Raw genomic sequence first — 15,125 nt, 5'->3', positions numbered from 1 at the left:
GATGTACCCATATCCCCCAACTTTAGGATTAGCCTGGAATCAATGATTTGACTCTTGCATGAAAACCACTTTCAAATTATAAAGTCAGTTTGCTTATAACCTGCTTTTAGGTTTACCAGGGTGAGAGGTTAGTGAATCAATTATCTGACCCACCCAAGTTTTCTCCCCAGCGAGTTCAAATGGACTTTCAGGACGACCCAGGCTTTGAAATTACAATGGTGATGCCATTATTTCTCACATTCCTATAGGGCTCTAAAGCTACCGAGTGGTTTCTTCACTACGGCAAGAAAAGTAGGCAATATTTTGCTCATTTTACAGATGGGAAAACTGAGGATCAGAGAGTTTAAGATGTTTCCCAAGGTTGTGTTCCATTTAATCATTTCAGTTGTGCCTGACTCTTCACAACCCCATTTGGGGTTTTCTTGGCAAAGATACTGAAGTGGTTTGCCATTTCCTTCTCCAGCTCATTTTACAGATGAGGAAACAGAGGCAAACAGGGTTAATTGACTTGCCCAGGATCACATAGTTAGTCAATGTTCCCAAGGTCACAAAGCTATGAAAGCATCTGATGGAGCTTGAATTTGAGCCCAAGTCTCTAGACTCCAAGCCTAGCACTCTTTGCTCTATATTGTGCCATATAAAATGAGATTGCTTTCTTCAGAGATTCCTGGGGGGGAAAACATCAACACTGTTTGAGAGAGAAGATATTAAAGCTACTCTGGTACTTCATGGGGCTTTTCATGTGGGGATTCTGCCAAGATGGCTCTTGTGTTCCACACTTCACAGAATCTTCCCCCAGCTGGATCCACATGCTCCATCCTGGCTCACTTGGGATGGGGTAAAGATCCAATTAAGTATTTCAGAAAATATGTCAGGAAACAAATGGATTGGGTGAAGGAACCAATGGGCCAGAAGCAACAAGAGGGCTTTTGAGAAGGAGAATGAGGGAGAATGCCATCTGTGGTAAACTAGAGAAGTAATAATAGCTCCAGTATTACAGTGCTTTGATGTTTACAAAATCTCTTTTCACACAGCAAAAGTATTATTTTCATGCTTCAGTTAAGGAAACTGAGGCTCAGAGAGATTGTCACTTGGAGGATGGCAAAGGAAACAGTGTTCAAATTCTCTCTGGCATTTCTTGGCAGCCTAATGATGGGTGTGTATCTTGGCATCTTAGAGCCTCGGTTTTCTCATTTGCAAAATGGAAATAGTAATAATCATGCAACTTAAGATGAGGGTTGTTATAAGGACAGTGCTTTGTAAACCTTAGAGCATTCTATAAATGAGTTACTAGTGAAAGAATGAATGAAAAAAATTATTAGGTGCTTACTCTATGCTAAGCATTATGCGAAGTATTGGGGATATAAACAGAAGCATTTTCTGCTATCAAAGAGCTTATGCTTTGATTGGAAGAGACTACATATAAAAGAAAATTTAGCTTCAAGGTAGATGCAAGGTGGAACTACAGTGCTGGTTGGCAAAGCCTACAGTCCTTAGATTATATCAGTAGTCAAATGACTATACTGGGCATCAACAGGGTATAGAATAAAATGCAGATGGTAAGGCTCAGAGGACTTTAGTAGGCAGTGACAAGACTGAGACAGTTTTGGTGGTCCTCTGTCCCTTTGAAAAGAATAAAGTTGGTTATTTCCATCTCTCAGGTGATAGTAAAGCAGTTGGGACTGGCTCTGGGTGGCCCCCAGCAGGGAAAAGGATATAGAGGGGAAGGCAGAGGAGGATGGGTGCTCCTAGTGGTGACAGGTCTTCCTGCCATCTGGCCATCCCACAAAGAAACATAAGAGCTCAGGATGGAAATGAAAAGTCTTCCAACTCTGAAGGGAAACAAGTTTGATATTCAGAGAAATGTAGGCTACAACCTCTATAAGAATGGTAGAGTCCAGACTGGCCACAATACCATTTCACATAGCTAAAACGATTGGGTGTCTGAAGAACCAGAAGCCTAATGTGCCCCTGGAACATTCTTCACTAAATCCTCTCATTATTGCCATGGGCATGGGAATCCTAAATCCTGAATGAGATGGACCAGCTGTGAAAGCTCCATCCTTTATAAATGAGGGACAGGCTTCTGTTAGGACAGAAAGGCAACAACAAATGATGTTGACATTTCCCAGACTATCAGAGAAGCTCCTCCTTAGGAAGTGCAAGTCTCATACTAACCTAGATTGTCATAAAATAGATTTGAATGCAAATAAACCAGGCGAGCCCAGGGAAAGTCTGGAATCCATAAATCCATTCCTCTAGATGGCATCCACCCTGCATTTCCTTCCAGAGGGTTTCTCTGGATAGCTAGCCAAGAAGCCAGGACATTAAAGTAAGCTAAATGTGATTTAAAGTTGCCCATGTAAATGCATTGCCGGTGGAGATGTTAACTGATCCAACCATTACAGAGGGCACTTTGGAATTATGCCCAAAGGGCTATAAAAGAATTCATTTCTGTTGGTCCAGTAATACCACTACTGGGTCCCTTTTAAAAAGTGGGAAAGGACCTGTTTGTACAAAAATATTTATAACTGCTTTTTGGAGAATGGATGAACAAATTGTGGTATATGATTGTGATGGAATACTATTGTGTTATATGGAATGGTGAACAGGATGATTTCAGAAAGAGCTGGAAAGACCTACATGACCTGACGCAGAATGAAATAAACAGAACCAGGAGAACACTGTACACAGTAACAACAATATTGTGGGACGATCAAATGTGATTGACTTTGCTACCAACAGCAATACAATGATCCAGGACAATTCTAAGGATTTATGAAAAAGAATGCTATTCACTTCCAGAGAAAGAACTGTTGGAGTAGAAATATGCAGATGAAAACACATGATTTATCACTTGTTTATTTATATATATATATGTTTTGGAGTTTGGGTTTTATAAGATTATTCACTTACAAAAATGAATAATATGGAAATATGTTTTGTGTGAGAACACATGTATAACCCAGATTGAATTACTTGTCAGCTCCAGGAGGGTGGAGGGAAGAAGGGAAGGAAACAATATGGGTCATATAACTTTGGAAAACTTATGTAGAAATTTGTTATTAAAATAAAAAATTAATGTTAAAAAAATTAAATTGCCCTTTGCAGTGCTACTTGAACAACTTTTGAGCTGCTAAACAAAGCACATCCTCACTCTTTCTTCCATTGTACAAATTACACCTAACAATGAGACACAAGGCTGACTCTCAAGAGCAGTGATGTTTCCACCATTCCTGAAAATGTGAATCCTTGGTCTGACTTGGAGGACAGTTTAGGCAAAGGGATATGGAGCTGAGCTGTTGAGGGAGGTCCTGATAGCAGTAAAATTCACTATCCAAAAAAAGGACAGTAAATGTTAACTATACTGTGTTTCTTCAACTGGGCAACATGTGCAGTTGTGATCCCATTAGGGGTTTTCTTGGCAAAGATCCTAGAGTGGTTTGCCATTTACTTCTCCAGTTCATTTTACAGATGAGGAAACTGAGGCAAAGAGAGTTAAATGACTTGCCCAAAGACTTACAGCTAATAAGTGTCAGAGATTAGATTTGAATTCAGGAAGATAAATCTCTCCAGGCCCTGCACTCTATCCACTGAGCCACCTACTTGCCTCAGGCAACATATTATCTGCATCCAAAACAATGTTAAGTGCCTTCTTAACAATCTTTTGGGCTACCTTTCTGAGCAAAGGCAGCTGACAATTGAGCCCAGAATTCTCCTCACTGCAGAGAACTCTCCGGTGTTCTCCAGAACAATCCCCAGAGCATTTATGGAAAAAGGCACTGCCCACCTATGTTTCCCCACAAGAGATTGAGCAAGAATGACTGTATGTCTTCATGGAAAACTCAGGAGAGACAAGAAGGGGGTGGTTTGCTGATAGGCTTAGTCAAATGCAAGATGACATCAATCTTTATTTCTTAGAGAATCCAAATTATGATATAGAAAGGGGGAAATACTCTGCTTTCTTTCTCATCTGTAAAAATGAAGGAATTAAATTAGCTACATGTCCTTTCTAGCTCTAAAATTATGAACCTAAGAATATGGAATAAGGCTGAAGTCTTATGGTTGTGGACCACCCCCCCAAAATCAGACCAACTTTGTGACTTTGCGCATATCTACGTATCTCACTTTCTGGATCTGAAAAATATCCCCATCTAATCCCTGCAAGGTAAGGATAAATATGTATAATTGGGGGAATACATATTATATATATATATAACCACAAATGTCATATTTTTATTATATATATAATTTAGGCATATAATATAAATACTATAATATAATATAAATATATATTATAACAATATACTATAATAAGTATAAGTACTCTAGATCCAAAGTAAAATGCTGCTGCTGCTGCTGCTGCTGTTTGTCTTCTGTCCTGGAAGTGCTTTAAGGTGGGAGCACTGCCTTGTAAATGTTTGTCCAGGTCATCTTACTAGCACCCCTCATTAAGAATTGTTTATTCTTAAATTCATTCGTATTTCATTAGTGGAGAAGTCCTCCCAGTCTACCTTATTTGAGTGCAGATTTGTTTGCTTGTAACTCTCATACTCATCATATCCTGGAACTGTCAGGATTTCAGTCAGGCACTGGAGGTGTAAGGGAGAGGGGAGAGAATTTCCTCTCTCAGTCTCCCAACAAATGACAGGGACAGGAAGGGAAGTTGATAGGGAAAGGACAATGACCCAATTCCCTCTGTAAATGGGGACTCTATGAAAACTTCATTAAGGGAAAGCCTCAAAGAGTTCATTTTATCATGGAGCTTCTCTTTTTACGACAATCATCTTTCCTTTATCTGTGTGTGGCTGGCTACCCATGGCAAACTGGGTAAACCTGAGTTGGCTTCCCTGTACCTTCTAGTGTGTTGTGGGAGCACAAAGAGGGTGGCTGCTTCTAATAACCCTAGCAGGAACTCTCTCTCATCCCAAGCCTGCTTTCTGGAAGCATATGCTTCACAAACAGCCAAGGTCTCTGGGCTGGGGTCCCTAAACTGGCCCTTATATTTTGGCTTTAGAGTTTAGTATGTTAAAAGAAAGGAAAACAAGAGAACTGGGTAAATCTTCTTCATAGCAGAGCAGTCTAGCTCTGAAGAATCTGATTACCTGGGCAGCTTTCTCTGTATATCTATATTCTTTTGTGCTCTTTGATCAACTGCCTGAATGAAGCACAAAGTATACCAAATGGCTGAGCCATGAATACTCTGTTACAAAGGCAGCATTCTTGAAAACACCTTCTGAGCCCATCCCTGAGCTCTCTGGCAACACCATGTCGGAGGTTGTAAAAACTTGACACATTCCTTTTCCAAACAGTCCCCACCTTCCATGAGGTCTCCTTAAGGAGCATTTGCCAATCAACTGCCCTGTTTCTCATACTGTGGCAATAAAACACTAAAATGCAAAGTTTAAGCCAACCAAAGATCACAGTCTGTCGTTTATGGAAAGGTGAATACTTAGAACACGATGAAAGAAACAAACATGTATCAAGAAAATAATTGGTTGAATGTAGTTATCCAATCCAATTCTTTGTCCAATTTCAACAAAATTCAGTTCAACAAGCATGCAGTAAACATGTTCTATATGCCAGCCACTATGCTGGGCACTGAAGCTACAAAAACTGTCCTTAACTACAATAATGATAATATGTTTATATAGTGCTTTAAGGTCTTTGCAGGGCTTCATCCATTAATTCATTTTATTCTCACAGAATTATTATTATCTCCATTTGACAAAGGAGGAAACTGAGGCCAACAGGGTTAAGTGGCTTGTCCATGGTCGTGTCTAAGGCCATATTTGAACTTAGGTCTTCCTGGAGGGTACTCTATCTACTGCCCATCTTAAGGAATTTCTGTTTTGTAGAGAAACATCATGGAGGCAAATATACAAAATAAATACAGAATAGCAGAGACAGCATGGTATGTGCACAGATATATATATAAAGGTTTGGGTTTTTTTTTTTTTAAGTATAAAATGGTCTTTTATGAGACCAAAATGGTTGCACTTGTCAACATGGAATCTAGAAGCCCCCAAACTTGAGGCTTTCACCTTCAAGTTAACTAAACTTGGGGTCATCAGATTTTACTAGGCTGCACATTTGGAGGCTTCTAGATTCCACATTGACATACTGATGAATTGTCTCACTAAAATATGAGCAAAACAGAGATGTGAGTTTAGCCTCATATCTCACCTGTAGCAAAGGCCCTGTCATAACCAAAGTACTAGGTAATGTGGTAGGAAGTGGCAGGAACATTAATCCCAGAGGAAACCAGGCAGGGCTTTTGGTAAGTGGTGACTCATGAACGGAGTCTTCAAGGGATCCAGGAGTTCCAAGAAGGACAGGGAAGAAAGAGTGAACATTTGGGGCAGAAAAATCTTCCGCAAAGGCTCTAGTCAAGAGATGTAATGTCACATACAGGGAACAGCAAGTAAGCCAATTTGATTGTAATGTAAAACAGAGGATGTGAGAGGTAGTCATGTGTAATCAGCCTGGAAAGATAGGTTGTAATCAGATTGTGAAAGGCTTTAAAAGACAAAGGAATCTGTATTTTATCCTAAAAGCAATTGGAGCCTGAAGCTTTGTAAGCAGGGCAGAGGCACTGCCAGGCTTGTATTATAGGACCATCAATTTGGCAGTTTTGTTGGGGGATGGATGAAAAGGGGGAGAGGCTTAGAGGTAGAAGACTCATTAGGAGGCTCTTGAAATAGTCTTAGCAAAAAAGGGGTCATTAAGACCTGAATTTGGGTGGTTGTGGCGTGAGAAGAGAGGAGATAAAAGTAGTAGATTTTTAGGAGACAGGAAAAATAAAACTTGGTAACTGACTGGACTTTGGCAGGGTAAAACAAGATTAAGAGTCCAGGATATCTCCTAGGAATGGCTGGAGAAATGATGGTGCTCTCGAAAGAAACAGGGGAGTTAGGAGGTGATCTGGGGAGCTGTGGGTAGGAAAATGAGTGCTGTTTTAAACATAGTGACTTTGAGATGCCTACAGGGTGTCATGGATCATGGCCTTATCTTTCCTCTTTACTGGGGCCAGGGTAAGGATGACTCTGCCTCTGACTAAACTATAATTTTATTGAGACAGCTATTTCCCAGCACCTTGAACCAGAAGAGCCAGGGCAGAAGTTAGGGATTGTGAGAAGACTTTTCTCTCTAGGAAATATTTCTGCTGGTTCACAACCAAAAGTGATTTGGGTTGTTGATTCCAAAATAGATGAGGATTTGCATAAGATCTAGCATATTATCTCCAAACTCATTTGAAGTCAAAATATGTACAGCTACTGAACAAGACAGGAGACTGATGAAAACAAGGTTGGCCACACACACTATGGGGGGCCCAGCCAGCAGTTTGTCAGGACTGGTTCAACCTCGTCTGGCATAGCAGACGCAGGAAGGAATGCTGGAATGATGGAAGAGGCTTTGGTAAAAGTCAATCTGTTCTCCCAGTATATAAATGACATCTAAAATCATGTGCCACATTAGCACATGTTCTTGGGGAGCCAATATTTCTGACATGTCCTAGAGTCAGAGAGCAATAGCAGACCAGGGCGTTTGGGCCACTTATTTCACTTTTACTACTTTAGTAGGTAACACTATTCTAGGAGATGAATGTAGCTCTCTTCCTCAGCCTGTATGTAGGCTAAGCAAGGCATCATAGAGCACTCATCTAATATAATAATAGCTGACTTTATACATGTTAAAGCTTACAAAGCATTTTACATCTCTCTTTTGAGCCTCACCGATAGGCATTATATGAATTATATTATTATGAACCAGCATTAGAAAGTGAAAAGAATTTTGGTTTGAAGTCAAAAGTTGTTATTCAGTTGTGTCTTAGTCTTCATGACTCTCTGGGGGTTTTTGGGCAAAGATGAATGGTTTGCCATTTCCTTCTCCAGCTCATTTTAAAGATGAGGAAACTGAGGCCAACAGGGTGAAAGTAACTTGCTCAGTCATCCAGTTATTAAGAGTCTGAGGCTGGATTTGAACTCCAGTGTTTCTGACTCCAGTCCCAGTGCTCTTATGCCACTTAGCTGCCTAGAGTCAAAAGAACTGAGTTCAAATTGTAGTCCTATTCCTTACTATCTGTTCGATTTTAGCTTATCACAACCTTTCTTTGCTTCAGTTCCTGATTCTGATCCTAAAGATGTAGATACAAAGTATTAGAGTTAAATAATTGTCCATTGATATAAAGATAGCAAATGTCAGCAGGATTAGAACTGAGGTTTTTACGGACTCTGAGGTCAAGCCTTCATTGCATGTTGCTGTGGGAAGAAGCCTTAGACTGGGAATCAGGAGAACTGGGTTCTACCCCAAGCTCTGTGACCCATTCCACCTGGCAGCTTTCTTCTTCTGGGTGAGCTCCAATTTCCCTATCCATAAAACAATCCCCTTTGGACTACAAGGACTACATAAGGTAACTCTCAGCTCTGATAGCAATCAACAAGCATTTATTAGTGTCTGCTATGGGTGGGGCAGGAATCCTGGGTTTAAATTTCACTTAATCCCAATTGCCTTGCCTTTGATGCTCTTCTGCCTTGGAATGGACACTAAAACAGAAGAAAAGGGTTTAAAATAAAGTACCTACTATGTGCCCAGCATGGTGGGGAAACAGATACAAAGAAGAAAACAATCCCTGCTCTCAAGATGTTTACATTCTAGCATCCTATCTCAGCATTCAATGCCATCTAAGTAAGAAAACCCCTGGCACCTTGCCCCAGTATACTCAGGGTTAAATTCCTCTGCCTGCTGCTATCACATCCACCCATTCATAAAAGCTAACATGGGGACTGAACACTGGGCACCTTAGTGGCTTTCAATAAAGATGTACTGAATGAGTAAAAGAATGAATGAATAAATATAGTGGGACTTCCTGGCAGCTGAAGCAAGATTCCGCCCTCCCCCTTCCCCCTTTCTAGGGTGCAGCCATGAAAAGGGAGAGGAATAAAGCAGAAACTGCTCTCTGGGTGTAAAGCAGCCTGGCTGCCCCCAGGGGAAGGGGGGGTGGAGTGGGATGAACAGGCTGGAGACAATGGGAGCTTTTTATCGCAGGTGATTTTACATGCAGATGACAAAGAATTAATTAACTGGGAACATTTGGGAGGCCTGCTCACTCTCAGACCCTAACACAAAGAGAAGAGAAATGAGAAACTAACAGCAGAGATGGTGACCCCATCAATGTAATGAGCTGGCTGCAGCTTTAGTGTCTTCTGCATCACCAGGAATGGAAACAAGACCCAGGAAGACCTCGGCTGAGGGAGTTCATTGAGAGACATCCAAAGCCCTCCTTTCCTGATCTCCATTACCCTCCATTCCATTTAACCTGAAGTCATGATATTGGCTAGGCCACAGTCAACAATGGCCATTTTAGTGGCATGCAATAAAGATGTATTGAATGAGTGAAAGAATGAATGAAATATAGTGGGACTTACTGGCAGCTAAAGTAAGATTCCCTCTTTCCCCCGCCAAACCTGCTCAGCTCTGTACTGTCCTCAAATCACCATTCTGAGGAAGGACCTAATGTAACTGAGCCCCCCTCCCCAATATTGAAAAAGCAACATTTGCTGGGCATAATGAAAGAGGGTCCTAAAAATTAAATGATTCCTCCCAGAGATACTATTTTACAGAGTAATCTTGAGTGTGTCTCTTTACGTTGGGTCTCAGTTTCCCCATTCAGATTTGGTAATCTACTCTATACCCTACCTTTCTTGATGACCTATTGCCAGGACAAACCAGATCTAAATGGCATTTAAGATCTTTAAAGAATAGTATCAAGTGTCTTTTCATCATTATTCATTTAGAAACATATTGGATTTTCCCAACACAATTTTCTTGGTTTATTACTAAAAGGTATTTTCATACTGTGTCCTTCCCTTCCCTAACCTAGGCTGAAATATGAAAACCGGAACATCCTGCCTCCCCTTTTATAGATGAGGAAAAAGAGAGCGAAATTTCTTATTGGTTTAATCAACATTGTCATTTCATCGTTCTTGGAAATGTAGCTAGGATTCCTCTGATGGAGGCCAGACTTAGGCAGAGACAGGTGCCCCTGCAGAGAGTGGCTCAGTGCTATTAATGCAGCACCTGCTTTCCATAAATAAAGCTGGTCACTGTTATATTTAGACTCTCTGCTCCCAGGAACTCCGGGCTGCCTGCCAGCCTAAAGGCATGGTGGAAATAACACCCTGGGCTTAGAGAGACTGGGCTGGGCTGACCCAACCTCCCTTCCCTTTCACCAACCTGAGGCCCCCAGAGCACAGATTGGCTGCTGTCTCTTTGAACTCTCTCCTTCCTGTACAAACCAATGCTCTCAGCAACCAGAGCTGCTCCTAAGTGGTAAGGTGGGATGATATTAAATTGGGAGGTGGCAGAAAGAGATGGATGGGAATGATGAGAAAGGAACGAGGTCATACATTCATTCCATATGGGAAAAGCATCAGAAGGGAATCCTCGTGTGTTAGTTAAAAGGAACCTTGGATTCTGCTCATTATTTTTACCCTTCTCTCTTTTTTCCCTTTGAAAAAATATTCTTTGTTATGAGATGGCTTTCTGGGTGGGGGAGAGATATGCAGGGAAATTAAAGCAAAGGATATTAATAAAAATGTATTTAAAAAGTTAAGAAAAAGAAGGGATATTAGAGGTCACCTAATTCAACCCCCTCATTGAATAGGTGAGGAAACGGAGACCCAAAGGGAAAAAAATGACTTGTCCAAGCACACACAGTGAATTAGTAGGGATGAGGAGGAGAAAGGGGTGATAGAAATGAAGGGGTTATTTTGTTAAGTTCTTTGTAGTTGTGTAAAGTCATGAGGGACACTCCAAAGACAGTATAGGCTATCTCTCACACTTACTAATCACATCTGAGAAATACTGCTATGTGCCCACAACTCTTAGTTGGTGAGAAGCTTCTTTCTATTTTCTATCTAATAAGCACTTTTCCAGAAAACACACACTTCAAGTCTATTAAATTTAAAACTCTTCTACTTAACTTGAAATAACAAAAAGCATGAATAAATTCTAAACCAAAATAAGGCATCTAACCTTCTTTGCATATTTGTGACACATACTACAGACTTTAAACTTGTTGAGGGCAGAGAGCACAATTGCATTCCAGTTTGTATAATGATTAGGAAAGTGCTAAGTACTAAGGGGCCTTTTCTTGGCAGTGAGAGATTCGGAAGAAAAAGGATGAAAAGTTCCAGCTTTTATTTTATGCCTATAAAACTTAGGTGGTCTGAAAAGATCCTCAGAATCCAATTTGAAATAAATTCAGGATAAAGTAGTCTTACACCTCAGAACCAGCAGCACTTGTCCTGAGGCCAGGAAAAGGGGCAAACTTCCAGGAGTTATATCCCAGGTAGTCCCCCCAATCTATGAAAAGACCAACAAGACAAGTTAATACCTAAGCCACTAGACATATTATCTACTACTCCTGCAAGTGATCCAACATGAAAATTTCTCTACTCCCAAACCACAGATTCAGCTTCCTCTGGGAACTGGAACTCCATCACCTAGAAGGGTATGGTAGGGAGGTTAATTGCAGACCAGAATGAAATAAGAACCTGAAGAAGAGGAAAAATAGAGAGAGAGGGCCTAATGTCTAGCAGCAAGTATTTAAAGGACTAAGAATATGACGAAGGAATTATCTAACCTCGGAGGCAGAATTGGGAGCAAAGTGTAAATTATAAGGGAGGTAGACTTTGGTTGGATGTATGGAAAAGCTTCCTGAACACAACTATCAAAAAAACCAGAATGTATAGCCTGAAAAGGTAGGGCCTAAAAATGGGATGTTTCCCTACTCCTCCTCCCCCAACTTCCTTCTAGAAGTTTTTAAGAGGAGGCTGGATGGATGATCACTGTTGAGAATGCTGTAAGAAGAGATTCCTGTTTAGTCAGACAATAAATATTTACTTAGTACCTACTATGTACCAGGCACAACTGAAGTGTTGGGGGTAGAAGACAGACAAAAGAGTTCCTGCCCTGAAGGAGCTCATAGTCTAATGGGAAAGACGACGTGAATAGCCATGTACCAACAAGACACATATAGGAAAAACTGAAAATAAATCACAGAGGGAAGGCATTAGCACTAAAGGGCTCAGGAAAGGCTTACAGGTTAGATAGGAAGATTAATTGCAGGACTCTATTACTCCATAAAGTTGTCCTCAGCTACAGGTGTCTGCTCGGTTTCAGAAAATCTTGTCTGGATTCAGATGTTTCCATCTACTCACCGCCAGCAGGATCTGGAAGGAGCTGTGCATGACCTCAATGTACCGATACTCCAGTGTACAGCCAATCACAGAGATGTAGGACTGGCTGTCCAAGCCTGTGATCCCAGCCACTGGGGCTTCCTTCCGGACACAGCCTGGTCCATTCTCACTCCACCACGATTGGTGCTGGGAGATATTAAAAGTCAGAAGCTCACTGTCCTAAAAAAAAAAAAAAATTTTAAAGGTGGGAGGGGGAAAGTGGAGGAAAAAATTGTGGTATAAAACAGAAGTTGGCTTAGTCTTGTTCACTGGGGACTATATATATTAAACATTGACAGTAGATCAAGGACTGTACTGAATACTACCAAACTAAATGTTTTCCCTGCCTTTAGACCCTGAATTCTCAGGGGCTTACCTTGGAATCTGTTCAAATTCTGTTTGCATATTCAGGACATAGGTCACACATATTAAAAAAACAAGGTCTATTAGCATGTCCTCAACAATGGCTCAAATTCAGTGTCATAATAAAAAGCAAACAAAAACTTACAGTGCTCCTCCCCCTCCAGTTTTTCACATTGCTCACAAATTAGGCTTTCTGAAGAACAGCTCTCATCATGCTTCCCCTTTCAGCTTCCCTTCCTTTCAAAAATTTCAGTGGCCCCCCATTAACTGCCCAATAAGATCCAAATGCTTTAGTCTGGCATTTAAAACTTTATATAGCTTGGTCCCAAACTGTCTATTATTCCTGCTCATTTTAGGAGTGATGCTTAGAAATCTCCTTCCCATGACTTTTCTTCATATTCAGATTTATACCTCTGAGACTCACATTAACCTCTGCGACTATTAACCATTAGGGTCAAATGACTTTGAAACTGACCTCCACTGTAATCAATATCTGCTTTGTGAGGGCTCCTTAAGAGATCTAGGCCTTTATCACCACTGGGGACACTTCTTCTCTCAGCTCCCTTCTCAACCAAGTGGTTGGGTGTATGTGTGTATGTAATAAGATACATACATATAAAATATATTTATTCATCAGTATATTTATTCATAAAGATAATACACATATGTAAATATATTTTCTTTACTCAGAAAAGAGGACAAAGTGAACTGATAATCTTCCTACTAAACCTGTCCATGCCCCAGTTTACTAATTTCTGTTAATAAAATAATTTTTCCAGCTACATAGGCTTAATAACATTTTTTACTCTCCCCTACCACACACTAACCCCTAATATCCTTTTGTTTCTACTATCACAGCATTTCCTGCAACCAGGCCTTCCTCTTTACTTCCACTCCAGGCTCTCCTCTTTTCTTGCCTAGGATAGCAGAGCAGTTGAATGACAATTAAGCCAGACACCTTAGGTTTGGATCATTACCCTGTCACTTGCTTCCTAGACAATTTTGGAATGGTCACTTCATCTATAAAATGAGGGAGGTTAGACGATATGAGCTGTCCAAATTTTCTTTTGCAATCCTTTGATTCTTCTAATGTTGTTCTTTCTGCTTCCATTCTCTTCTTCCATCCATTTTCCACATTCCTGCCTGAGCAACCTTCCTGATACATGAATAACACTTTTCTACTCAGAAACCTTTAATATCTCCCTATTGCTTTGAAAATAAAAGTATAAACATTTAATCCTTACAAAGTCCTCTTTGCTACCTTCCTAGTCTTTTATTGCTCCCTTTCCCATCCTCCGTATTTTATCCCAAGTGGAAAATTTTCTTCTCTTTTTCTCCTTCTTTTCTATTATTGGTTTGCCCTCTCTTATATCCTTGCCTTTGCTCATGCTATCCCCCATCCTTAGAATGGACATATCACAACCACAATGTCTTTCCTTTACTTCAAAAGTCCCAACTCAGTTGCTTTAAAAAGCAATTTCTTGCTTCCATGAAGCCTTCTTTTATAACCTCCTTCCCTTCCAATAGAATTTATCAAATTTCTCAGAACATGTAGCCTTTGTTTGAATCTTAATCTTCCAGATACCCTATTTATTTGTGTTCTTGTTCTGTCATCCCTCCCAATCTTAGTGTACTATGAAGACACTTTGTATCCTCAGTTCTTTATATCTTACTTTGTACATACTAAGTGATTAATAAAATATTTTCTGGAAAAATCAAATTAATTAACTAACTATATGTCCCTTGCCCTACAATCGGGGTGCACAGAGAGAGGAAAGATGGAATTCTATGCCATAGAGGAAAAGATAATGGATTTAAAGTCAGAGGATATGATCAATTTTACTCTTGTCTATACTCATTAGCTCTGTGATCTTGGCCACATCACTTATAATTTAGTAGCCTTAGTTTCCTCATCTGCAAAACAAGAACTAGGTAGCATCTATGATCCCTTTCAGGACTACAGTGATGATCCCATGATTGGAGGAACAAAGGAGAGGTTGAGATATCTTGGCATTCACTGCTATATGGTTTATTGCCTATTACAAAGCTGAAACTTCAATCTATTTATCTAATCATTCAACAAATGTTTATTTCTTCATTCTAAATTCTTCATTCTAAAGGTAATAATCCTTTCTAAAAATATTCAGTAAAATACACAAACAAGAATAGAATCATTCAAAATATATTTACTTGCTTTCTATTTGACCAGCCTTGTGTGAAAAGATATGGAGGGGAATAGACATACTTAAAAAATAATATCTCAAGAGGCTGACAGTTTTCTGGGACAAAGTAACAATGCCAGTAGTGACATTAGGAAAGATGCATCCAACAAATGTCACAGAAAATAGGGCCCATAAGATGGCAGAGAAAAAAAAAAGAAGGGTCAGAACAGCCTTCATCGAAGTCATAAGACTTTGGGGAGAAATTCTGAAATGAAAAACAGAAATCAGACCCAATGGTTGGAAGAGAAAATTATAGTAAAGGTGAGACTTACAGTTAATGCAATGCAATTCAACTCAA

The 15,125-nt window shown here is 40.1% G+C and overlaps 1 protein-coding gene across 8 annotated transcripts in view; it reads right to left on the bottom strand.

Annotated features, from left to right (window-relative positions):
- Positions 1-15,125, bottom strand: part of NKAIN4 (sodium/potassium transporting ATPase interacting 4) — a 172,008-nt gene that overhangs the window by 20,375 nt on the left and 136,508 nt on the right. For all 8 annotated transcript variants that reach the window (XM_056812844.1, XM_007475571.3, XM_056812847.1 and 5 more), the window contains one exon: positions 12,225-12,422. In XM_056812844.1, the coding sequence (XP_056668822.1) occupies positions 12,225-12,422 (198 nt within the window). The remainder of the gene's footprint in view (positions 1-12,224; positions 12,423-15,125) is intronic.

This window comes from Monodelphis domestica, chromosome 1 (genome assembly GCF_027887165.1).
Source record: "Monodelphis domestica isolate mMonDom1 chromosome 1, mMonDom1.pri, whole genome shotgun sequence".
Lineage (NCBI taxonomy): Eukaryota > Metazoa > Chordata > Mammalia > Didelphimorphia > Didelphidae > Monodelphis > Monodelphis domestica.
The sequence above is the reverse complement of the archived record's forward strand: the minus strand, read 5'-3'. Positions and strand labels throughout refer to the sequence as shown.